The following is a 25442-nucleotide window of genomic DNA, read 5'->3' on the forward strand; positions in this document are numbered from 1 at the left end:
AACGTGCTGAATAACACCACTGATATGAATTTAAAAGCCTATAAAGGGTTTTAAATTTGTATATATATGTTTGTATATATATATATGTATATATTTGTATACATACATATACATTTGTATATGTATATGTATATATTTGTATACATACATATACATTTGTATATGTATATGTATATATTTGTATACATATATATATTTGTATATATATGTGTATATATTTGTGTATATATATATATTTGTGTGTATATATATATATGTATATATATATATATTTGTATAACTGAATCACCTTTCTGTATACCTGAAACATTGTAAGTAATTATACTTCAATAAATTATATATATATAAAAAAAAAAAGTGCTGAATAACACCACTGATATGAATTTAAAAGCCTATAAAGGGAATTCCCTGGCAGTCCAGTAGTTAAGGCTCAGCACTTTCACTGCCAGGGGTCGGGGGTTAGGAGGGTGGGGGCCAGGTTCAATGCTTGGTCAGGAAATCAAGATCATTCAAAGTGTGCAGCCTGGTCAAGAAAAATAAAGTTAAAATAAAAAACAAAAGTAGATAAAAGCACTATACTTTGTCATATATATATATGTATAATAATGAAAGATTAGTGGTTGCTTGGGGATGGTGGGATAGGAGTAAGAAAACAGCTTAGACTATAAACTTGTCCTATGATAGTAGCTGCCACTTACAGAGGGAAGGAAGACAACGCAATTGGAGATGGGGATGCCAACAAGAAGGACACACGCTCTCAGAAAGCAGAGCATGTCTGGGAGCCCTGGTGCCCTACTGGGCTCCTATGTCCTTCCTCGTTCAACTCTCAACACATCTCCACTCCACCACTCCAAGGGGTTTCTCTGAGGTGGGTCCCAGCCTGATCCTTTTGCCTCTCAGGCAGCACCACAGCCTGGTATATAAACAGTAGCCAGAATTTACCGGGCACAATGTCTGGAGCATGGAGCTGGGGCAGAGGCCAGAGCTGAGAGAACTGCTCGGGATTTCTTAAAGTTAGCTATCTTCTCATGGGATCCTCTACCCCTGTGAGCACAGGAAGACTTTCCAGGGACTACCATGCTAGACAGTTTATTAAAGGCTCCCTCTTCTTCAACTTCCATATAAACCCCTTTCCAGAAACCATCTGCCTGAGAACATGCCTGGAATGTAGCACCTCACCTCACCTCCTCTTCAAATTTTTCTTTTCCTATTTTATTTTTACCAAAGCATATATAACTATCTACCATACGATCCAGCCATTCCACTTTTAAGTATTTACCCAAGAGAAAAGGAAACATATATCCATTCAAAGACTTGTATGTGACTGCCACAACACTTTTATTTATAAATAGTTTATTATAAACTATTATTTATAATAGCCCCAAACTAGAGACAACCTCAGTGTCCATCAATAGATGAATAGAAAAACAAATTATGGTACATCCACATGTTGGAATACCACTTGGCAATAAAAAGAAATGAATTACTGACACATACAACACAAGAATCAATAATTATGCTGAGTGAAAGAAGCCAGACACCTGCTCTCAAAAAAAAAGAGGCACATGTTGTATGATTCTGTCCCTATAAAACCCTAGAAAATGGAAACTAATCTATAGGAACAGAGAGCAGATTATTAGTATCATTAGTTGCCTGGAATGGAGGAATAGGAGTGAGGAATTGCAGAGCACAAGGAACATTTGGAGATAACAGACATGTTCTCTACCTTGCTTCCCATGATGGTTTCCATGGTGACAAAATTCATCAAACAGTATGCTTAGAATATGTACAGTTTATTGTATTTTAATTATACCTCAATGAAGAAATTTTTAAAGAAGAAACAAAGGTATGGAAAAGCTAAAAGAATTCATTACCAGTAAACCTCCAATACAGAAATGTTCTCCAGTACAAGAAGTCCTCCAAGCAGAAGGAAAAATACCAGTTACAAAACAAGGTCTGCTCAGAGGTACTTGGATATTATTACTTATTTATATTGATTTTCAATTTTTAATTTTCAGGTTTGGAATCACAATACTGCTATCTAAATAACTGAAGTTACACTGAATATACATTCAGTCAAAAAGTTTTCACTCACTGTTTTTTTCTGATAAAGAAAAAGTATGAAGAATGATTTACTATTTTAGTTCTTAACATATCAGCTAAAATTACACCAGACTAGAGATGTTTGGAAAATATCACATAAGAGAAATATGTTTCTTCCCATTCTCAGTGTGGTTCTGTTAAACTCTGGCACTCTATTTTCTCTCTGTGAATATATCAGATTTTATAATGCAAGATGTTTAATCCAGAATTCAGAAATATTCCATACTCTTTGTGTCAAAGGACAATTATTCTCATTTTAAGTTTCCGTGAATCTCACCTATTGAAGCCAACAGGATGTGAATTGAAGAACTATATCCAAAAAACACCTTCTCCCACTCTTTGCAAATCAATTACATTTCAGCTTTTTCCCTCACATAGTCTTTTACGGGGTGTGAGGAAAAGAAGTTCACAAATGCCACTGGTGAAAGTATAACAAGGGGTACAATATTTACTCCTTTGGAGGTCAATTTATCATCAAGGACACATTTCATTTTAGGGACTTTACAGATAATATAGTATAACTGTTCCAAAAATACAGGCACAAAGGTATTTACTGCACCAAAATTTTTGACAATTAAACTGCAAACAATCCAAATATTCATCAAAATAGGATTATTATATAATACTATATATATACAGGCTTTAAGAAGAATAAGATATATCTATTTGCACTTGTATGAAAAGAGATGGTACACTTATAAGATGCTAAGTGAAAAGCAGGTTAAATAACAGCTTGTAGGGAATTTCCCTGGTGGTCCAGTGGCTAAGACTCTGTACTTGCAATGCAAGGGGCCTGGGTTCGATTCCTGGTCAGGGAACTAGATCCCATATGCCATAATTAAGAGTTCACACGCTGGAACTAAAAATCCCACATGCTACAATGAAGATCAAAGATTCTGAGAGCTACAAGTAAGACTTGGCGCAGCCAAATAAGTACATATTTTTTAAAAAAGAAATAACAGTTTGTATAATATTAGTCTATTTGTAAGATAGAAAAAAATTGTTACCCTATCCATTCGAGTTGTATATTCTCAGAAAAAGAGACATTGATTTGTTCATAGCAGCTATTTTTGGAGATTTGAAAATCCCCAGAGATACTTTTTTCTTCAAAGAAGTCAATATTTTTGTTAAAAAAGCATGCATTACTCTCAATAAAAACTTTAATAAGAAACAGAATACCCAAAAGCTAGTGACAGGAGTTAACTAGTTTCCAGTAAAAGAGAAGTGACACTGTTAAATTTAAATCAGGTAATCAGACCCTGAATAAATTAGAATTTATAGAACTAGAAATTTAGAAAATACTTAATATTAGGTTGTAATATTTTTAAAGTACATCCTTGGGAATTCCCTGGCAGTCCAGTGGTAAAGACCTGGGGTTTCACTGCCATGGATCCGGGTTCAGTTTCTGGTCAGGGAACTGAGATCCGCAAGCTGGGCCGTGCCACCAAAAAAAAACAAAAAAAGGCAATAAAGTACATCCTTAAGGAAAAACAGTCACACATATAAGGAATTAAAAGCCACATTTATTACTTCCTGTCCCACACTCTCACTGCATATGAGAACCAGGATATAACTATTACAAAACTACTATTCATTCTAAAATGTTTAGTTAGATTAAGCAAACCAGCTTTTCTACATGCACATCAAAACAAATCAGTAAAACTGGCTTTGAACACAAAGAAAAAAAGCAGCTGTCATCAGTCTATTTAAAGAAATGAAGTAAGCGTGTGATCCTTATTTGATCTGATATAAAATCCCACAATCAAACGTTTAGTTTCTAGAACAATGACTCTAATAAACCAGAGAAATCAAATTATAGTCTTGTCTTCCACTGATCCTAGAGAAAATTTTTTCTCCATGTAAGAATGCCCTAATACCTACATGATTAAAAATAAAGGGGAAAAATTACAACTGAAAAATAATTGCAAGGAACTTAAGAATAATTACTACTGGCTCTGTAGGCCTAAATTAAGAAAAGACAGGTATCAGAATTAATCAGGGTAAGAAGGATCATAGGGGAATCAACAGACCTTAATGAAAAGTTAAACCTTTTATTTGAATGAGGCAAAGGCTACAGTTTTATAGATTTCCCTGGAAAATTAGGGCACTTAATAATTATTTAGGGAGAAAGAACTATGAGTTATACTATAAAAGGATAAGACTGTTTCATCAAAGACCTAATTTAATTTACTATGTGACTCCTTTAATTAAAATACACTATTAGGTTAAGAAAAAGCAGAATACACTGCAACTCCCAATGCTTAAATCTCTAATAAGTGATATAAAACTAACCCTGGAAAGGCTTGCTACCACCCTTTGTACAATTTACAAATATTCTTTCAGCATGCTATAAATAGTGAGAGACTTTATTTTGGGGGTCTCCAAAGTCACTGCAGATGGTGACTGCAGCCATGAAATTAAAAGACGCTTGCTCCTTGGAAGGAAAGTTATGACCAACCTAGATAGCATATTAAAAAGCAGAGACATTACTTTGCTAACAAAGGTCCGTCTAGTCAAGGGTATGGTTTCTCCAGTAGTCATGTATGGATGTGAGAGTTGGACTATAAAGAAAGCTGAGCACCGAAGAATTGATGCTTTTGAACTGTGGTGTTGGAGAAGACTCTTAAGAATCCCTTGGACTGCAAGGAGATCCAACCAGTCCATCCTAAAGGAAATCAGTCCTGAATATTCATTGGAAGGACTGATGCTGAAGCTGAAAACTCCAATACTTTGGCTACCTGATGTGTAGAACTGACTCATCTGAAAAGGTCCTGATGCTGGGAAAAATTGAAGGGGGGAGGAAAAGGGGATGACAGAGGATGAGATGGTTGGATGGCATCACTGACTCAATGGACATGAGTTTGAGTAAACTCCGGGAGTTGGTGATGGACAGGGAGGCCTGGTGTGCTGCAGTCCACGGGGTTGCAAAGAGTCGGACACGACTGAGTGACTGAACTAAACTGAACTGATTACTGAGTACTGCTCTAGACACTGGAACTCCACAAAAAAGCCAGGATCTCTGCTTTCATGGAGCTTATAGTCTACACAAACAAGATACAAAGTGAATAGGGGTTCAGAAGAAAAACAGGGGTTCTTGAAGAACACAACATCTGAATTAAGACCTGAATGACAAGAAAGAGACAACCATGTGACAATCTTGGAAAAGAACTCTCCAGGCAAAGATGATACAAAGTATAAAGGTACCAAGACCATTTAAAATGGATGGCTCTAAACCAATTTCATTCATTTATTGGTTTTTTTATTTATTTCTGGGGGCACATCACCTGGCATGCTGGATCCTAGTTCTCTGACCAGGGATTGAACCTGTGTCCCCTGCAGTGGAAGCTTGGATTCTTAAGCACTGGACTGCCAGGGAAGTCCTAAAACCAACTTCTTTTAAAGAAAATGCATTATCTAGGGAATTCCTCAGTGGTCCAGTGGTTAGGACTCCCTGCGTTCATTGCTGAGGGCCCCAGTTCAATCCCTGGTTGGGGAATTAAGATCCCACAAGCTGTGCAGCATGGCCAAAATAGATAAAATAAATATACGTCTTAAAAAAAAACAAACAACCCACATTATATAGTGACTTCTATATGCACTACAGTTTGAAAATCACTGAATGCAAAAGCACTACATGGTGAATAAATAAAAAGAAATGATCAAAACAGGACTAAAATAACACTGACTTGGGTAAGAAACAGTATATTGATACTAACTATATTTTTCTTTTGCTTTTCCTTTTTTCTTGGCCACGCTGTATGGCTGAGGGGATCACAGTTCCCTGACCAGGAATTGAATCCAGGCCATGCAATGAAAGCGCCAAGTCCTAACCACTGGACCCCCAGGGAATTCTCTATGCTAGCTATATTCTATGCACTGTGCTAAATTATACAGTTTCATTTTCAGGCTGAAGACGTATTATGAAATATCCACATCATTTATAATTAACAATATTTAAACAAACCTTTAGATCAGATCAGATCAGATAGAGAAGGTCAAAAAGTAGTTGAATAGATGAGAAAACTCAGTCTGACTCTTAAATAGTACAAAATATAAAATACAAAGCTAGAATTTCACTTATTAGATTTAAAAAACGTTCAGTTCAGTCGCTTGGTTATGTCCGACTCTTTCTGACTCCATGGACTGCAGCACGCCAGGCTTCCCTGTCTATCACCAACTCCCGGAGCTTGCTCAAATTCATGTCTATTGAGTCAGTGATGCCATCCAACCATCTCATCTTCTGTCATCCCCTTCTCCTCCCTCCTTCAATCTTTCCCAGCATCAGGGTCTTTTCAGATGAGTCAGTTCTTCACACCAGGTGGCCAAAGTATTGGATTTTCAGCTTCAGCATCAGTCCTTCCAATGAATATTCAGGACTGATTTCCTTTAGGATAGACTGGTTGGATCTCCTTGTAGTCCAAGGGACTCTCAAGAGTCTTCTCCAACACCACAGTTCAAAAGCATTCATTCTTTGGCTCTCAGCTTTCTTTATAGTCCAACTCTCACATCCATGCATAACCACTGGAAAAACCATAGCCTTGACTAGATGGACCTTTGTTGGCAAAGTAATGTCTCTGCTTTTTAATATGCTATCTAGGTTGGTCATAACTTTCCTTCCAAGGAGCAAGCGTCTTTTAGTTTCATGGCTGTAGTCACCATCTGCCGTGACTTTGGAGCCCAAATGTTAAAGACATAATACCTGAGGCTGGTGAAGGCAAGAGTGAAGGGATGTTCTCATTCAATGTAGCTGTGCCATAACTGGTTTAACTTTCTTAGACAGCAAACTGTCACTAGCTACCAAAATCTACAATGTGCATACCGTGTGCATTTACTACTGAGAGAGTCCCATACAACAGAAGAAATTTACATATAAAAACGTTTATTATATAGTAGCCAAAATCTCGAAACAGTCCAATGACCATCAATCAAAGATTAAAAAAATCATGAAATATCTACAATATGGAATATTTCACAGGGTTATAAAAAAGATAATGATATAAAGTGAGGCATACTGAAATGAAACAATGTCCAATACTCATTATCAAAGTTCACTGGCTTGCATATATTTCTTTTTATGTGAAATAAGCTGTTTATTAGTGATGTATAGAAATAAGAATATTTATATATGCATAGGATATATCTAGAATGATATACACTAAGCTGTGGTTTCTTCCCTTAGGACCAGGACTGGTGAGGGAAGAGAGAGGATAAAGGGCAAACAGAAGATTTTTTAAATTTCATAATCATCTCTACTACTTTTCCCCCGCAAACAGTAAACATGGATTACTTTAGAGAAACTTTAAAAAATGTCTTAAAAAGTGAGAATGGGCTTCAGTTTATCCATAGCTTGAAGCTAGAAAAATATCTTTTCAGGGCTCTTCATATCAGTGAATACAGAAATAGCCAGCCCCAAATATTGAATTAAAATGCCATTCCTTAAGATTAAATTCCATGAGTATTACAATTAATTGAGAACCATTACACAAAACTAGCATATTCAGGCATCTTTCAACTATACTTCAGTGACATTCCATCATGTAAAATAAAGGCTAATGTGGTTTGCAAAGCCTTCTGGGATCTAGTCCTATGCTTCTCAAACTGTAATATTCATGCAGCTCACCTGTAGATCCTGTTAAAATGTAGATTCTGATTCAGTGATGAGGCTGGAGAGCCCCCTTTTCTACTAAGTACCACAGAATGTACTTCAAGTAGCAAGGATCTAGCCCAAGTTCCTTAGCACTCCCCATCCTTAATTTTGAAAATTAACTGATTTAAAAAATAATTTAGAAACTAGCTTTATCTTAAGCATCTCTCCCTCAGCAGTCATTTTTTTTAAAGTAAATTAACATAAAATCTCAATTTTTATAAAGCCCTTTTGGGGCAGCAATAATAGCCCTTATGAATAATCAGCATCTGATCTGAATAGCAATTGAGTAGTATTTTAATTATTTGCTGGCAGGGGGAGCTATATTTTAAAAAGGAGCATTAGTGTAATTAGGCCTCCATGGTTTCTGGTTAACACATTAAGTATAAAAACACTCCACCACCTCCAAAGTTTCCACCACAACCCACAAAGTTGCCACATCCATCTTAATGACCTCTTTGTGATCCACAGATTGTGTTTCTTGTTTAGGAAGGGCCTTTTTCATGTCACAGCTCATCCATTAATAGAGTGGTATTTCTGAACACCAGTTTTATCAACTGTGTCATGATCATCAAAAGTTACAAAAGCAGGGACTTCCCTGGTGGTCCAATGGTTAAGAATCCACCTTGCAACACAGGAGATGCAGGTTTGATCCCTGGTCAGGGAACTAAGATCCCACGTGCCGAGAAGCAACTAAGCCCACACCCTGCAACTACCGAGCTCACACGCCTCAACCAGAGTCTGTGCACCGAAATGAAAGATCCCCCATGCCGCAACTCAGGCCCGACGCAGTCAAATAATAAGTAAATAAATATTTTTAAAAAGTTACAAAAGCAAATCCTCTCTTTTCTCCACTCTACCTGTCTTCCATAACTTCTATAGTTTCAATCTTGCCATACTTTTCAAAGCAGTTGCTCATATTCTTCTGCATCTTCTTTAATACCATCAACAAAAATTTTCTTTGCTTTCAAAAGAGCATTAGGCTTTACAGAATCCTCCAGAAACAGCTCCCTGGTTTCACCAAACACCCAGCAACTTCCTGTGGTTCTGCACTCATTGCCACGTCCACCTCTTCAACACTGGAGTAAGTCATAAGACTGAAAGTCCTAGAAAGTTTTGTCTGGGTGTCTCTCATCACTGCTTGATCTGTCAGTGTGCCCATTTCTCAAAATGTGCTCTTAAAATGTCGTCTGTAGTTTCAGAGCAGAGTTCTCAACTGTGCTGGTTCCTCTGGATCATGGCCCCCCTCCTTCTGGTGGTGGCCAGCTGGGGGTGATCTGGTAGTGGTTTTACCTCTGTTCCCTGGTGGCTCAAATGGTAAAGAATCCACCTGCAATGCAGGAGACCCAGCTTCGATCCCTGGATCGGGAAGATCCCCCGGAGAAGGGAATGGCAACTCACTCCACTATTGTTGCCTGGAGAATCCCATGCACAGAGGATCCTGGCAGGCTACAGTCCATGAGGTCGCAAAGAGTCAGACATGACTAAGTGTGACTAACGTTTTTACTTTCACTTTGAGATCAGACTTGCCTCTTCCAACTCAGGTTCAATAATGGGACCAAGAGGAGGAGGCCTCCCCATTCTTTCAACTTAGTGAATTATTGCCCTTCCCCACATACCATGTTCTTCATACCTTCATGCCTTTTTATGTCTTATACTTTCTTTTTTCTCTATTTCTTTCTGGTTCTTCCCTCACCTACTCCCCTTCAAAAGCTTTTACTCTGTTAGAGGTTTAGTTCAAACTTTGCAGATATTTCAGGCATATGTGAATGCTGTTTCTTTCTTATTCTGAGACTCCTATGCATTCAGGGTTGACTGTCACACTTGTTTTTTGTTAAGTTTGAGGATAAAAAATATCCCTTCTCAGCACACAGATATAAAATAAATGCTTTCTGTGTACAAGTCATTAAAGAATTAAGTTTCTAGGACTTTCCTGGTGGTCCCATGGTTAAGACTCAGCTCCCAGTGCAGGGGGCCCAAGTTTGATCCCTGCTCAGGGAACTACACCCCACATGCTGCACCCAAGAGATCGCAAGCAGCAACTAACGATGCCATGTGCCCCAACTAAGACTCTGCACACCCAAATAACATTAAAAAAATAAATTCTGCCACCACCTTTGAAATAACGGTTGTCACAATCACTTTTTCATTTAATTAATTAATTTTGGCTGTGCTGAGTCTATGTTACTGTGCCAGCTTTTCTTTAGTTGCAGCAAGTAGGGGCTATGCTCTCTGGTTGTGGTGTGATGGCTTCTCATTGCAATGGCTTCTCCTGTTGCTGAGCACAGGCTCTAGGGTATGTGGGCTTCAGCAATTACAGCTCATGGGCACTAAAGCACAGGCTCAAATAGTTGGGGTGAACAGGCTTAGTTGCTCTGTGGCATGGGGGATCTTCCAGGACTGGGAATAGAACCTGTGTCTCCTCCATTGGCACTCGGATTCTTTATCGCTGAGCCACCAGGGAAGTGCCTCTCTGGTACTCTTTTAGAGGGAAAATAAGAATGGCATCAAATTTCTAACATACCTTTCCCTCCTTATATTAATTAGAATTTTTACTACACTTTAAAAACAGACAATAGAATGGCATCTGAAATCGAATGCTCACACAGGCAGCCCTCTCTTTGCCACTCACCTTCCTCATCTATCCATTTCATGGTGAAAAGTTGTTCGTTGTCAAAAGAACACATGTCTCGAACCTCATTACAAAGACCCTCGAAGGATATTGAAGGTTCAAAATGTGTTATCATGATATCCCTGAAAAAGAAAAAGGAGTTTTAAGTTAGAGAGTGACTAATAATGCCTGATGTTTTGATGGACTTCAGAGATTCTGTGTGAGCATCAACACGTGTCACTTCCAGTAAACTATCTCTGTAAAATATAAAACACCAATACTTAATAATGCTTAAAAATAAAAACAGTGGTTTTGTGAGAAATCTTAATCTCCCCTCCTCATTCAAGAAGCCCACCCTACCTGCTTTAACAAATAGGAGGTCCACTTTTGCTTTAATGTTAGTTATCAGAAGCTCACTCTTTTGTAAGCACAATACTCCAAAGACAAGTAGCTCTATTATTGGTCGGCTTCTGGATTATACTTAACTGAAATATCTTACAGTCTCTAATCGCTAATCTCCCCTTCCCTAGAAGTCTATCTTCATCAAAGAGATGGCCCTTCAAAAATTTAATAAGGATCTGTCACGTCCTCTTCTTCAGCCTTAACTTCCACAGACTAACCACCCAGATTAGCAATCCAATCCCCAAAATTGACTCTAAAATATAATTCATATTATAAGGTAGACACCCCCAAAACAAAGGAATAGACATAAATGTGCATTTATTTTCACATTACTGTTAGATAAATCGTAACACCTAAATAAATCCACCAAGCAGCTATTTACTACAAGACTCAAAAACACAACAAAATGTTTTAGAACAAAAGCCTGGGTGTTCCTCCAAGGAACCATGAGAAGACTCCCTGTGATCTGATCCCCACGGAGTAGCCAGCCACAGTCATCCTTTCCAAGGAAAGTCAAATAGACCCAATGACTAATTCAACAAATATATAGCGATCTCCATGTGCCAGGCTCTGTCATAAGGGTTTTACAAAATTAATGTTGTTCACGTCTTTCCTTTGCTTTAAACTCTCCAAATGCCTTTTCCAAAAGTAAAGGGAAACCCAAAGTCCCCAGCAGGGTCTACAAGGCCCTGTAGGAACTGGCCCTTGCTGCCCCTCTGACCTACCTCTTCTACCACTGGACAGATAAACCAGTGTTTAGAGTCTACCATCTACCCCAGCTACAAATGTAAGCTTGATGAAAGTAGGAATTTTGTTCATTATATTCCTGGTGGCCAACACAATGTCTAGCACAGAACGGGTATTCAATAACTAGTTGTTGAAGAAAGGAAGGAAATGTGTTCGGGACTGTGTGAACTGACATGGGTAGTTGGAATAGAGAAGGTGGAGTAAGAAGTAAGGTGTTAAAATTATTAGTCATCTGCAAAAAAAAGTTAAAACTCCAGTCTTCAGAGACTCTACAGAAGCTTAGCAGAGAGCCACACATGGAAAGTGAATGGCCTTTTCTTGAAAACGAGTCTCTTCCTAAGCATATCATGGTTTCATGCCCCTGTCTCTTAGAACTCTCTTGCCTTGGCTTTCGTAACAGTCTGTTTCCGTCTCCCTTTCTACCATTCTGAACACTTATTAAGTCTCCTTCTGTCTTCAATCATAAGACATTCTTCACACCTTCTCTCATATTCCTTCTCTGTCTTTCTCTTTCTGAAACCTAATTCACTTTTAGTGTTTTATCTATTAACTCTATGAAAGTATCTCCTAAATCTGTAATTTTAGCTTTCTTTGTAGTATTTAATACTCTAGATAAGCTGGTTCCAATTTCTATTCTTAACGTGATCCCACCATTTCCAGCACAAACACTCTATTATAGACATCTGTACTCACAATCCCCATACATAAGACTTTGATGATCCAAGTTTTAATCCTGTCACTTCCTCAGTTTAAGGAGGGAGGTAGAAATTTTTCTTCAACATCATCTTTTTTCTTCAACATCAACTTCCATTAAAACTTTTTTAACCTCATAGCCCCAGTGGTCTACACTTCTAAACCTGCCCAACCTGTATCTTATGCTCCATTTTTTTGTTATTCAATTAATTACATACACACATCCTTAGCTAAATTATAAACTGGAAGATAAAAATTCTTGACTCTTTACTACATTCATGTAACTATTTTATGTACACAATAGGGACTCAAATATTCCTTAACTGAATGTAGAAGATTGCCAGGAGAAATATCAATAACCTAAGATATGCAGATGACACCACCCTTATGCCAGAAAGTGAAGAGGAACTAAAGAGCCTCTTGATGAAAGTGAAAGAGGAGAGTGAAAAAGTTGGCTTAAAGCTCAACATTCAGAAAACTAAGATCATGGCATCCGGTCCCATCACTTCATGGCAAATAGATGGTGAAACATTGGAAACAGTGGCTGACTTTATGCTTTTGTGCTCCAAAATCACTGCAGATGGTGACTGCAGCCATGAAATTAAAAGACGCTTACTCCTTGGAAGGAAAGTTATGACCAACCTAGACAGCATATTAAAAAGCAGAGACATTACTTTGCCAACAGAGGTCCGCCTAGTCAAGGCTATGGTTTTTCCAGTGGTCATGTGTGGATGTGAGAGTTGGACTATAAAGAAAGCTGAGAGCTGAAGAATTAATGCTTTTGAACTGTGGTGTTGGAGAAGACTCTTGAGAATCCCTTGGACAGCAAGGAGATCCAGCCAGTCCATCCTAAAGGAGATGAGTCCTGAATATTCATTGGAAGGACTGATGCTGAAGCTGAAAACTCCAATACTTTGGCCACCTGATGCAAAGAACTGACTCATTTGAAAAGACCCTGATGCTTGGAGGGATTAGGGGCAGGAGGAGAAGGGGACGACAGAGGATAAGATGGTTGGATGGCATCACCGACTCAATGGACATGAGTCTGAGTAAACTCTGGGAGTTGGTGATGGACAGGGAGGCCTGGCGTGCTGCAGTCCATGGGGTCACAGAGTCGGACATGACCGAGCAACTGAACTGAACTGAATTGAACTGACAAGGAAATACCACAGTTTATGTTTCCTTAGCCTATAAACATATACAGATTCTTTAGTGTGTTTCAGGTGTTTGAACAAACAGGTTATATGATTTTCATAATAACTGTCAAACTAATCCTGTTTTACAGATTTAAAAAGCAAAAGCACAAAGGAATATTTGCCAGAGTTTCACAGGAAACAGAAAATTAATTCAAATCCACATCTCCTAATGACACTTGTGGATGCTGTGATCTGACCATTCCTCTCTCCACTCCACCTTCAGAATTCCCCATTAGCAATAGAGTACCTGTCATACCAGCTGCCGGGAATGCTACCAGCAGACATCCCCAGTCTTCAGCCTCTTTCAGAGATTTGACTCCTCATCTATAGTCAAAGCCCGTTCCTGGTCAGCCCACAACCAATTACCAATTCAGTATAAAGGTCCTACATGTGACTTACAAAAGCTATGAAGTGCCAATTCATCTTTAGAACTCCCCAGAGGGTGAGCTAAGGTTTCTGTTGAGACTTCACAGCATCTTGATATTTCCCTACCTAAGCTTGCTTCCTTCCCTCCCCTTATGTTCCATAGCTATCAACCCCAAAAGTACTCCTGAAAAACCACCTGAATGCTCATCTGCAGCACTACCTCCCACAACAGCATCCACCCAAAGCATAGCTACCATCAGATGTTATTTTGTGACAAAAGCATAATGGGTACAATAAGTCAATCTCGCTTTTAAGAGACTGGCTAATAAAAACTATAATCCTTGTTTCAGAGATTTAATGAGTCTAATTTAGTACATGGGCTTCCCAGGTGGCTCAGATAGTAAAGAAGCCACCTGCAATGCGCGAGACCTGGGTTTGATCCCTGGGTTGGGAAAATCCCCTGGAGGAGGGAATGCCAATCCACTCCAGTATTCTTGCCGGGAAAATCCCCATGGACAGAGGAGCCTGTACAATTTAGTACATGAAACTGATTTTTTTTTTTTTTCAGTGAAAATACATTGCCAGCACCAAAAATTTATACATATTCCCCCAACTAAATGTAAAATTCAAGAGAGTAAGCATTTTGTTTTGCTCATCGCTGTATCACCAGTATCTAACACAACATCTGGCCCAGAATGGATGCTCAATTAATATATGTTGAGTAAATGGAGGTGTCATATGTTGGACTCTAAAAAAAGCACGAGGAAATGTAAAATAAAAAGCATTCCACAAAGGAGGAATGACATATTCGAGGTAGCCATAGTATAATGGTTAAGACATGAGAGCTAAAGCCAGTATGTTTGGGTTTGAATCCAGGCTCTATCACTTACCAGCTGTATGGTCTTAAGTTAATTATTTGACTTCTCTGTTGGCTCAATTTCCTCACCTATAAAATGAGAATAATATTATCTCCTATGGTATTTTAAGGATTTAATGTGTCAAGTGAATTCACACTTGTAATACTTGGAATAATACCTAGCATATTGTTTGTTTTTTAGTTGCTAAGCTGTGTCTGGCTCTTTTGTGATCCCATGGACCGCAGCCTGCAAGTCCTGGGATTTCCCAGGGAAAAATACTGGACTGGTTGCCATTTCCTTCTCCAAGGGATTCTCCCAACCCAGGGATTGAATCTGAGTCTCCTGCACTGGCAGGTGGATTCTTTACCACTGACGCACCAGGGAAGACCAACCTAGCATATAGCTTAATGTGTTCAACATACCCTTAATGTGTTCAAGAACTTTTAAAACTTTATGTATTCATATAATACTTTAAATAAAAGTGGAACCTTATTAGATGAAAATAATCCAGCTTTCTAAAGACAACACACAGATTATTCAATATGGTAGAGGGAACAAACATCTATATCCTTTCTGAGTGAAAGTATTAGTTTCTCAGTCATGTCCAACTCTTTGTGACTCCATGGACTGTGGCCCACCAGGATTCTCTCTTCATGGAATTCTCCAGGCAAGAATATAGGAGTGGTTTGCCATCCCCTTCTCCAGGGGATCTTCCCGACCCAGGGATTGAACCCAGGTCTTCCGCACTGTAGGCAGATTATTCACTGTCTGAGCCACCAGGGAAGCCCCTTTCATTCTAAGGGCCCACTGAAATGACAAGTTTATCAAAGTCTTAGAAAACAAAAAAAGGCATCAACAGCAGACCAGAAAGTATGAAAAAATCCTGGATGACTGAAAACAGATGAGATAAAATTGATGGAGAAAACATACCAGCCCCCAAAATTAAAGTTAACTGGAACCCTTTAAAGAGAAAAGTTTTACTGACACAAAATTACTTTTCCTTCTCTAAACATCTAATCACACTTCTTTGTTTTTCAAGTGCATCACACTTACATAAGCATTCATTATAAGTGCTTTTAAAAAACTGCCTTAAAAAATATGAGTTAAAGAACAGAATAATGTTATATACCTTTACAATGTAAAAATTAACAAGAAAAATTGAGACGTGAGAAAGCAAAAGGAAGTATAAATTCAAAAACATGTCTTTCCTAATGAAGAGTCAACACTCTTATCTAAAATTAATAATTAAATTTAAAAGCAGAGAACAAGAAAAAAAATAATAACCTGAATTTAAAAATAGTCAAAGGACTTGAACAGACACTTCTCCAAAGAGTATATAGAAATGGCCAACAAGCTTAAGAAAAAAATGTTTATCATCACTAATTATCAGAAAAATCCAAATCAAAACCATAATGATAGGGCAGAAATTAACACAACAAACTATATTGTAAATCAACTACACACCAATAGAAAAAAATCACAATAAAATGTCACCTCGTATCCATCAGGATGGCTCCTATAAAAAACCTAGAATAACAAGTGTAATCAAAGATGTGGAGAAACTGGTGCCCTGTGTACTACTGGTGGGGAATGTAAAATGGTACAGCAGCTATAGAAACCAGTACGGATGTTCCTCAAAAAATTTAAAAAAGTATTTCCATATGATCCAGCAATTCCACTTCTGGCTCCATATATCCAAAAGAACTGAAAGCAGGGAATCCAACAGATATTTGTACACCCACATTCACAGCAGCATTATTCACAATGGCCAAAAGGTGGAGGCAACCCAAGTGTTCACTGACAGATGAATACATAAACTAAATGTGATATACAAACACAAAGAAGTATTATTCAGCCTTAAAAAGAAAGTAAATTCTCATACATGCTACAATATGAATGAATCTTGAAAGTGAAATAAGCCAGTCGCCAAAAGACAAATACTGTATGACTCCATGTATATGAAGTATCTAAGTACTAAGGACTAAGGATTCACTCAGTCGTGTCCAACTCTTTGCGACTCCGTGGACTGTAGCCCACCAGGCTCCTCCGTCCATGGGATTCTCCAGGCAGGAGTACTGGAGTGGGTTGCCATTTCCTTCTCCAGGGGATCTTCCCAACCCAGGGATCGAACCCAGGTCTCCTGCATTGCAGGCAAACGCTTTAACCTCTGAGCTACAAGGAGTCAAATTCATAGAAACAGAATAGTAGTTGCCAGGGGTTGGGGGTTGGAGGAAGATGGAAGAGTTGTTAATATGTAACTTCAGTTTTGCAAAATGAAAAAGTTCTGGGGATTGGTCACATAACAATGTGAATATAGTTAACACTACTCAACTGTACACTTAAAAATGGTTAAGATAGTCAATTTAAAACATTTTACTATAATTATAAATAAAAGAAAAAGCAGGAGGAGGTATATTATTTAAGCTTCAAATGTAACCACAAGAAAAACTAAAAATTGTGAGGAGAGGAGGCAATGAAAAAGTGCTAAATTCCTTATCTTTCATATTGATCAACAGATATAATAAAAAGAAAGCAAAATTTTAATAGTAGTTAAATCTTGGTGGTGGAAATGGGGATTAGGAGGAGACAAGAGATAGAAAGAAGAGGTACTTTGTAAATATTGAAACCCTTCTGAATGGCATAGATTATTATTAATTTTTCTACCATGTAAAGGTATGATTTTATGATACATGTTACTCTGTAATAAAATAAATATAAATAAAATATAAAACAAAATTTAAATTAGTTATACATAAATAAAATTATTGTTCTAATTATTTTTAAAATGTGTATTTCAAAAAGAAAATTAAAGCAGAAAATAGTTCCTTCCTCTAGTGACATTAAAAGGCAACTTGCTTACCTTAAAGCAATCTTTCTTTCAAATTATCCCCCAGGTTACTATTATGAGGGGGTGAGGATTGGGAGAATACATTTTAGAACTAAATCAGAAGAGAAGAAAAGGCTTCCGCTGAACTTCCCTGGCAAAGAATAAGTGTGACATTATCTCTTTGAATGCAAAGAGAAGAAATTAGTATGATCAGGTGTCATCAAAATATGAGTTTCTTATTAAGGTTCACTCATAGTTACAATTAACACTATGGAAGCATATTTGTAAATAATACAGATTTTTCAGAAACTTTATTTTTCAAGACCTGTAAAATATTTACCAGACTGTGCAAATACTTTTAAAACATGCTTTAAAAATCCTTTAGAAATCATAAGTACATACATCCTAAAGAGACTCAGTGAAGCAGTGAGGCTTTATCAACTGCCACTCCTTAAGTTCCAGGAACTAAAACCTTTAAGGGACTTTTTTTTATAAATACCCCTCTAAGCAATTGGGTAAGCACTATGTTCATTTATCCCACAATCACCAGATCCTTATTATAGTACCAAAACTAAAAATAAACTGCAAAATAAAGATATTACTTCTAAGGTACAAAACAAATTATCCATGGAAGATTTTTTTTTCCTGGTTTTAACTTCAGTGTTGGCATAAATTAGCTTACCACTGGTCTTCAACAATACAGTCTGCTTCACCACAGAGATGCCCAAAATGGTAAATTTAGATATAGTTTTAGCTGAATTTAAAAAAGAAAAAAAAAAAAAGCATTTTTAACTGTGCTTCACCAAACAATTTTAAGCATTCATTATGTTCCTATGTTCTAAAATAAAGAATCTAAAGCTTTTCCTTAGGACTAACTGCTTTAAAAAAAAACAACCTGAAAAAAAAAAAACATATTCAGTCCTTTCGCTATTTCAACATAACCTTTTTTCCTAAATTAAATATAGCAGAATCAGAAAAAAATTTTTACTTGCATTCACCAATATAATAGATTTAGGCACGATTATCCATGGCTGTAATACCACTAGGTAAAAGGTGGTGAGGAAATATTTGTACCATCTCAAAGTATCATCCCTCAAATTAATTGTTAATTATAAGAAAGCCAAAATGCAACATCTGTATTTTAATAGTCAAGGAGATAGAAAAGAACTATGAAATATGAATTTGACAATAAAGTAATCTCAAAAAGACCCATCAATATATTAACAGGGCAAAGGGAAACTTCTCTGAAGAGTAAGACTCAACTTTGTATTGTGGTTTACTAAGCCTCAGTATTATCATCCATAAAATAGAAATGATATCTACTTCTCAATATTGTTTAAAAAAAAATTAGCGTTTTTTGCCAATTGTATTTGCAAGAATTTAAAAGACCGATAAGATGTAACGGAATCATAAGGAAAAATGCTTCATTTGTACACTGTTATTGGGAATGTCAATTGATACATTTTTGGAGGACAATATCAAGTTTTAAAATAGGCATATCTTCAACCATGCAAGAATATATATTAAATAAGGATATTCCTTCAACATGACTTGATAGAGCAATTTAATGAAAATTCATCAACCAGAAAAAAAGATAATATAAATTATGGTGTAACAATAGTATGCAAGACTATGTGCCAATTATACAGAAAGAGGCAGATTGCTCTATGTGTATCTACCTGCTTATCTGTCTATCCCGACATGGAAAAGTGATTATGAATGAAAAAACTCAAGGTACAGAAACACATATAAACATGTGAACACATTTATAGGAAAAATAAACATGTGTGTATATGTATACATATAATACATTGATATGATGTAGAATATCCCCAACTGTTAACAATGCCCTCCTCAGGAAGTGAGAGTGAGAGGTTATGGGGGAACTTTCTACTTTATATATTTCTGTATTTTAAAAATTAACTCTGGTGCCTCATCTTTATGATCTGTAGTCGGCTGCTAGTGGCATTTTTGTTCCTATCATTCTTCTCAGCCATATTCCTACATAGGTTAGCTGTCTGTCACGTACAGTGCTGGGGACACAGAGCAGGCACACAAGAAACAGCTGTTCAATTGCTTCTGGACATTTCCATCTGGATGCCCCCAAAGCAAATTTTGATTACTTGTTCAGGGAATTAATTACCTTCTCTAATAAATCTCTTATTTCTCTATTCCCTAGTCTCTCCAAATGAGAAAATCCAAGTCAGATTCAGACCCTCTCTCTTTTCCACAAGCAATCACTCTCTAATTCATAATGATTCCCCCCCCCCGAAATCACCCCAAATCCACATCCTCTTTTCCATCTCAGAATCTCTCACCTGGACTCCTTCCAAAGCCTCCAGATAAAGTTTCATCCATTGCTCATTCATCTACTACACTGGTTCCAAGAGTGATCTTTCTAAAATAAAAATCTAAATCATACATCCCTTACTTAAAATCTTCACCAATGAGAAATAGTCTGAAGTCCAAAGTATGATATTCGAGTCTTCCTCATCCAGTGCCTGTAACCTTCTTACTAGCTCACTTATCAGTGCCCACTATACACGTTATGTCCTAATGAGAAATGACTATGGGACTAACAACTAAATCCATCTTAACTCCCCAAGCATATCATGCAGCTGTGCAATGCCTGGAATGACCTCCCACCCAACATCGTAGTCCACCAGACAAACAAACTTATCCTTTAATAGCCTCAAACACTGCATCCTCTAGGAGGGCTTCCCTCAACCCAAACTCCTCCCCAAGAGCCATCCGTACACATAAACACACACATACACACACACACACACACACCACTTTATGAACTTTTTAAAGTCTTTCCTCCTACAAGTCTCTTGGTTCCTCAAGGGCAGAGCCTTATACCTACCTCGACATCCTCTGTGACCACTCTGGTACCATGTACCTGGCTCAGAGTAATTGTTCAACAGTATTTATTAAACTGAGTTGAAACACCCTTTGGTAAAATGTGAAATCCTAAACAAGATTGGGTTTTCTAAAATCTGTGTTTTGATTAGGCTCATTTGAATCATGAAAGAAACAAACACTCAAGTAATCTTAGAAAGAGGGTCCAGGAGCTGTATTAGAAAGCTATCAAGAAACATTGCTTTTTTTTCTCATTTCCTCAGCCCTTCAGTTTGCACATGGCAAGCCTGGCCTCACCAGCGTCTCTGGTAACTCTTCAGCTTCAGTTCTCGCTGCTGACAAGCGGTTTATCTCCACATTATCTAATCCAAATTTCTGAGAGGGTTGTTTTGGGTTTGGCAGCAGGCCACCATGCCCTTTCTCTCTCTCTGGTGAAGCTATGGATCTGCTGCCTCTGCTCAGGTGCCGGGCCAGACAGTCTAGGACCAATAACTGACCTTCCCCTAACTTTCAACTCAATATATCATTCTTATTTCCTTAGAACCCATACTGGAAGTATATCTCTAAAATTATTTTGTAATACTTTTAAAAACACGTCTTGCCAAGACTTGTCCACAGTGAGAAAATCCTGCATACTTCGTCACTGAACCAGCTATACTTTCCAAATATGTAAGGAGCTCATCCCATTTTGTTTGTAGTTGTGCACTGAAAGAATCCTCTGGATTTGTAACTGCTCAACAGCGGAGGTTTACAAAGCTTTTCGCAAAATTTCTCTTATGTTTATTATGCAAGGAAATGAGTAGTCCAGATATTTTCTTGTTAAATTCTACCCCGTAATATCCAGTAACTTTATATAAGGATAGCACACACAATGGCAATCTACCACTAACCCACAAAACCTGTTTCTCCTCCTCCAAACTAACAGTAGGTAATGATTGAAGAAAGGCAGGCTACGCAGTGACAAGCTCTTGGGAAGAGGAGTACAGGCCAGGAGACAGGCACTCTTAGGTGGTACACAATAAACTCACATTCTCAGGGCTATTAATCTTCTGCTTAAAAACTCGAAAAGGGCTAATTAAATATCTTTTATATCTAGGGAGACAGCACAGTTGCACTAAGAACAAATTTAACATGAGAACACTAAACATCATTGAAAGGGGCAGCAATTCATTCACTAAAAAATTCTGGTTATTCCAAGATTTCAATATTCACTGGAAAGAAATATTATTAGAAGGGGATAAGGGGGAAACTCTCCCATAACAGCCATTCTGATGATGTGAAAGAAAAGAAACTTTTTCATATGCAGATTGTCCTCACACTTCGTGATGGTAAGGGAAGAATTTTCTATTTAAAAACCAGGCAGGTGTTCTAGACAGCCAACCTGTTTATTTAACTATCCTTACTGGTGACTCATTTTAGTTTCATCTGTAGTAATGAGCAGCTGACTACACAATATAATAACCATCAGTTTGGGCTATTGTTAATAAACATATAATCTTAACAGATCTAATTTCAGAGGTCAGAAATTGGAACAATTTGGAGTGCTGATGTTGTCTTCAAATGAGGCTTGAAATGAAGGCACTATTAGAAAGCTTTCATTGAATAAAGGCACTAAATGGCAAGAGGTTGATTCACTACTAATCAAAATTCATAGGTTTTTAAAAATAAGCAAAAAAAAATTTTACACTGAGTGTCTTGGAGACATTTTAGTCAAGCATTAATAGGGTTATAAGTCCTTATCCTCCTTTTAAAAAAAAAAATAATTAGAGCAGTACCTACATTCTAAAGTAGAGCAGACTTAGATTTCTTTGCAAGGACAAGGCAATGGCACCCCACTCCAGAACTCTTGCCTGGAAAATCCCATGCACGGAGGGGCCTGGTAGGCTGCAGTCCACGGGGTCTCGAAGAGTCGGACACAACTGAGTGACTTTGCTTTCACTTTTCACTTTCATGCATTGGAGAAGGAGATGACAACCCACTCCAATGTTCTTGCCTGGAGAGTCCCAGGGACGGGGGAGCCTGGTGGGCTGCCCTCTATGGGGTCGCACAGAGTCGGACACGACTGAAGTGACTTAGCAGCAACAGCAGCAGCAGAGGCCTATTTGGGCCTGTACGGTATCAGTGGTAAAACATCAGCCTGTCAAGGCAGGAGTCACTGGTTCGATCCCTGGGTAGGAAAGATCCCCTGGAGAGGGAAATGGCAAACAGTATTCTTGCCTGGAAAATTCCATGGACAGAGGAGTCTGGTAGGCTACTATCCATGGGCTCGCAAAGAGTCCAATACAACTGAGCAATTAAGCACAAGGCCTATTTGCAATTGTCAAACTAATAAAAACAGGAGTAAAAGGAAGAAGCACTATTTTCATGATTCATAGTTGGAATCGTTGAAAACTACCTAAATTCAACGTCAAGAGTCAGAAAAGTAAACCGGTGAACTAAAAATAATAGTTTAACAATAAATATGAGAGGCATAGGGGAGCAAGGAAGCAGAGGGTAGGGTGTACCCAGTTTATCATCTTTCGGAGGAAGGAATCGCTAGATACCATCTAAAGCTGATAAATCACAAAACGGAAGTATAAAACTTTAAAGTAAGAAATAAAGGCAATCTCCAGAAGAACAAGAAATGAACTATCAATAATAGTTAACTCTTGAGGTCGGGAGGACTGGATGGGGAACACTTTTCATTTTATATTTTTGAACAATTTGCCCATTCCTACTGTGTGTGTGTGTGTGTGTGTGTGTGTAAATCTAGCTTTTTAAAACTGTCAATAATCAGACACTATAAAAAAAGAAAATGTACTATATTTCATTCTCTGTACCTAACAACTCACAGGCTGTCAACTTTATAAAAGAGAGCAGATTCTAAAGTGAAATATTTCATCTGTCCAAGATAAGGTAAAGGAAACAAAGCATTTTTTTTTTCCAGTGCAAAGTACAGAGCTAGTGTTTTCAAATCAAGACTTCCTTGATTAATTTAAGCAAAACCACTGTTACTGTCCAAAATAACTCCTTTAACTACTCCTGAATACAGTCAAGCTAATAAACAGAGTCCGAGGCTTCACTGCAGCAAACAAAATAATAAATCCTTTTATCAAATCAATAAGACACATAGGAGCTTATATTTTCTTTGAAATCAAAACAAGGGAGGCATTTTGAAAGTTTGCTATCTTCACTGATCCTCTCAGGAATGTAAAAGTATGCACTGCAGTTTCAAACCTCCTAGTGCTTGAGTTTTTTTTTTTTAAGCAATTTACTTCTGCTTGGACAAGCAGTTACGACAGGCCACAGAAGTTGGGTTTTCTGTTAGCCCTCAGTTTCAAACCTTTAAGCTCACACTAATAGTTCAGCTTTCTAATGTTCCTAAATGTAATTATCTCAAAAAAAATTTCACACCTCAACTGAACTCAAAGGAAGGGGGACACTTCAGATTACTGATTATGGAATATGATTTAATACTGTGATTTTAGGACTGGGTTATTTTTGGTAACCACAGTAGTTGTAACTTAGGTGATAATATGAATAAAGATCACAGATTTTAAAACTGCTTACTCTCACCCTCTTCTCTTCTTGCAGGACAAGACTTAAAAAAAAGACTTAAAGCAACACTGACAAAGAAGTGTTCACGAATTTTAATTTACACATACACAACCTAATCTAGGCGAGACCTAGTACCTAATGCATATCCCTGAAAACACATCAACTTTACTCAAATATAACCCCTACGTCTAATATACTGGCAGCCTGATGATATTCCTGATACATGTCGGGAACAAGACAAATCTGACTTAGAAAACCAGAGGCTATAGGCCTGCTGGTAATCAAAAGGGTCAGCAAACGGAAGCAATTCCGTCTTTAAAACCTAATAGTAAACTTAAGTTAACTAAGGCATCACTCAGAATCAACTCTCAACTCCCAATACATCCAGACTTAAAAGACGTAAAGCTCTTCGTAAATCTTAGTAGGCGAGTCTCTCAAACCCACCAGGGGGACCTACTTACTCCAAGGCTCCTCCCCTGGACCCTATTCAGGATTCTCAGCCGTGCGGTTCCAGGGCGTCCTGCACCACCACTGGGTGGTGGTGTCCCCATCCAGTGCCCGGTGTTCCTCCCCCGACCACTCGGTCATCCATCCCGAGTCCCCCGGACTAGCCCGCCCAAACCATTCCTCCCACATCTCCAGCCCCACATTCGCCCCTCCTCCAGGCCAAGCCGAGCTGGTCTTTCTCCACCCCTGCCACCCCCACCGCAGGACACTCACCCGCGGTAGTAGGCTTTCACCCGGACCTGGTGAGAGTGGTCCCCAATGCCGCCGCCTGCGATCGGGTGAGACATGGTGCTGCTGTCTCTCTGGGTCGGCATCTCCTTATTCCCCCGCCTCGCCTGAGGCCGAGGGTTCGGGGGGCGCGCCGGGCGCCGCAGGGGACTCCGCAGCTCGAGCCTCCCGCAGAGCCGCGGCTGTCCTTTCGCCTACCTGTCGTCCCCGCCCGCGGCGCGGACCCAAGTGTCGCCTCGCCCGGGCAGCCGGAACCGCACGGCTCCTCCCACCGCCGGCGGCCGGCTCTGCCTCTACGGCCACCCGGGCCCTGCACGCCTCCCGCCTCCGTCCCTCCCACCTCGCTCGCTCCAAAGGCCCACATTCCGGGGGAGGGCGGGTGCAACCATTGATCCAAATCAAGAAGCCTCAATGTCCGGCTGAACCATTCTTACGGGAGTAAGGCAAAGGGGAGGGAGGATGGGGGAGGTGCTGAACATCATATCATATTCCCCGGCAGGGGGCCTTTTGTGGGAGCTGTAACTGAGAGAACGTGAAGATTCAAATAATTATACTTTTGTAAAAAGCCCTCCCTACAAATATGGTTGGAGACAAGTGCTGCGGCATCTCACCCCAGTTTCCTAACTTGGTCGCGTCCGCGGTCAGCCGACTGGGGACTCGGAGAAGATTTAGAGTGCGGGTTTCTGGGATTTGGAGTCCCCGTGGAATTCTGGGACTTGAGGTTCCTTACGCGTAGAGAGCCCCGCCTTCTCTCTGTCTGTCTCCGGCTCGTGCCCCAGGAGACTTTGGCGTGCAAATCCTGAATCCACCTTGGGCATCCGAGGACATTGGAAATGATTGGGATTCGTCACAGTCTAGACTT

The 25442-nt window shown here is 38.8% G+C and overlaps 1 protein-coding gene and 1 non-coding gene across 3 annotated transcripts in view; one reads left to right on the plus strand and one right to left on the minus strand.

Annotated features, from left to right (window-relative positions):
- PRKCI (protein kinase C iota) overlaps nt 1-24992 on the minus strand; it is a 71306-nt gene extending 46314 nt beyond the window's left edge. The window contains exons 1-3 of one of the 2 annotated variants that reach the window (XM_006057466.4): nt 24566-24992; nt 14653-14708; nt 10380-10501 (exon numbers count right to left, since the gene is read on the minus strand). In XM_006057466.4, coding sequence (XP_006057528.1) covers nt 10380-10494 — 115 coding nt within the window. In that variant the 5' untranslated portion in view covers nt 10495-10501; nt 14653-14708; nt 24566-24992. The remainder of the gene's footprint in view (nt 1-10379; nt 10502-14652; nt 14709-24565) is intronic. The other variant, XM_006057465.4, reaches the window with a different exon arrangement.
- TRNAA-UGC lies at nt 2849-2921 on the plus strand. The gene has a single exon. It is a non-coding gene; the product is annotated as a tRNA-Ala (tRNA).
- Nucleotides 24993-25442: the final 450 nt, after the last annotated feature.

Source organism: Bubalus bubalis, chromosome 1 (genome assembly GCF_019923935.1).
Source record: "Bubalus bubalis isolate 160015118507 breed Murrah chromosome 1, NDDB_SH_1, whole genome shotgun sequence".
Taxonomy (NCBI): domain Eukaryota; kingdom Metazoa; phylum Chordata; class Mammalia; order Artiodactyla; family Bovidae; genus Bubalus; species Bubalus bubalis.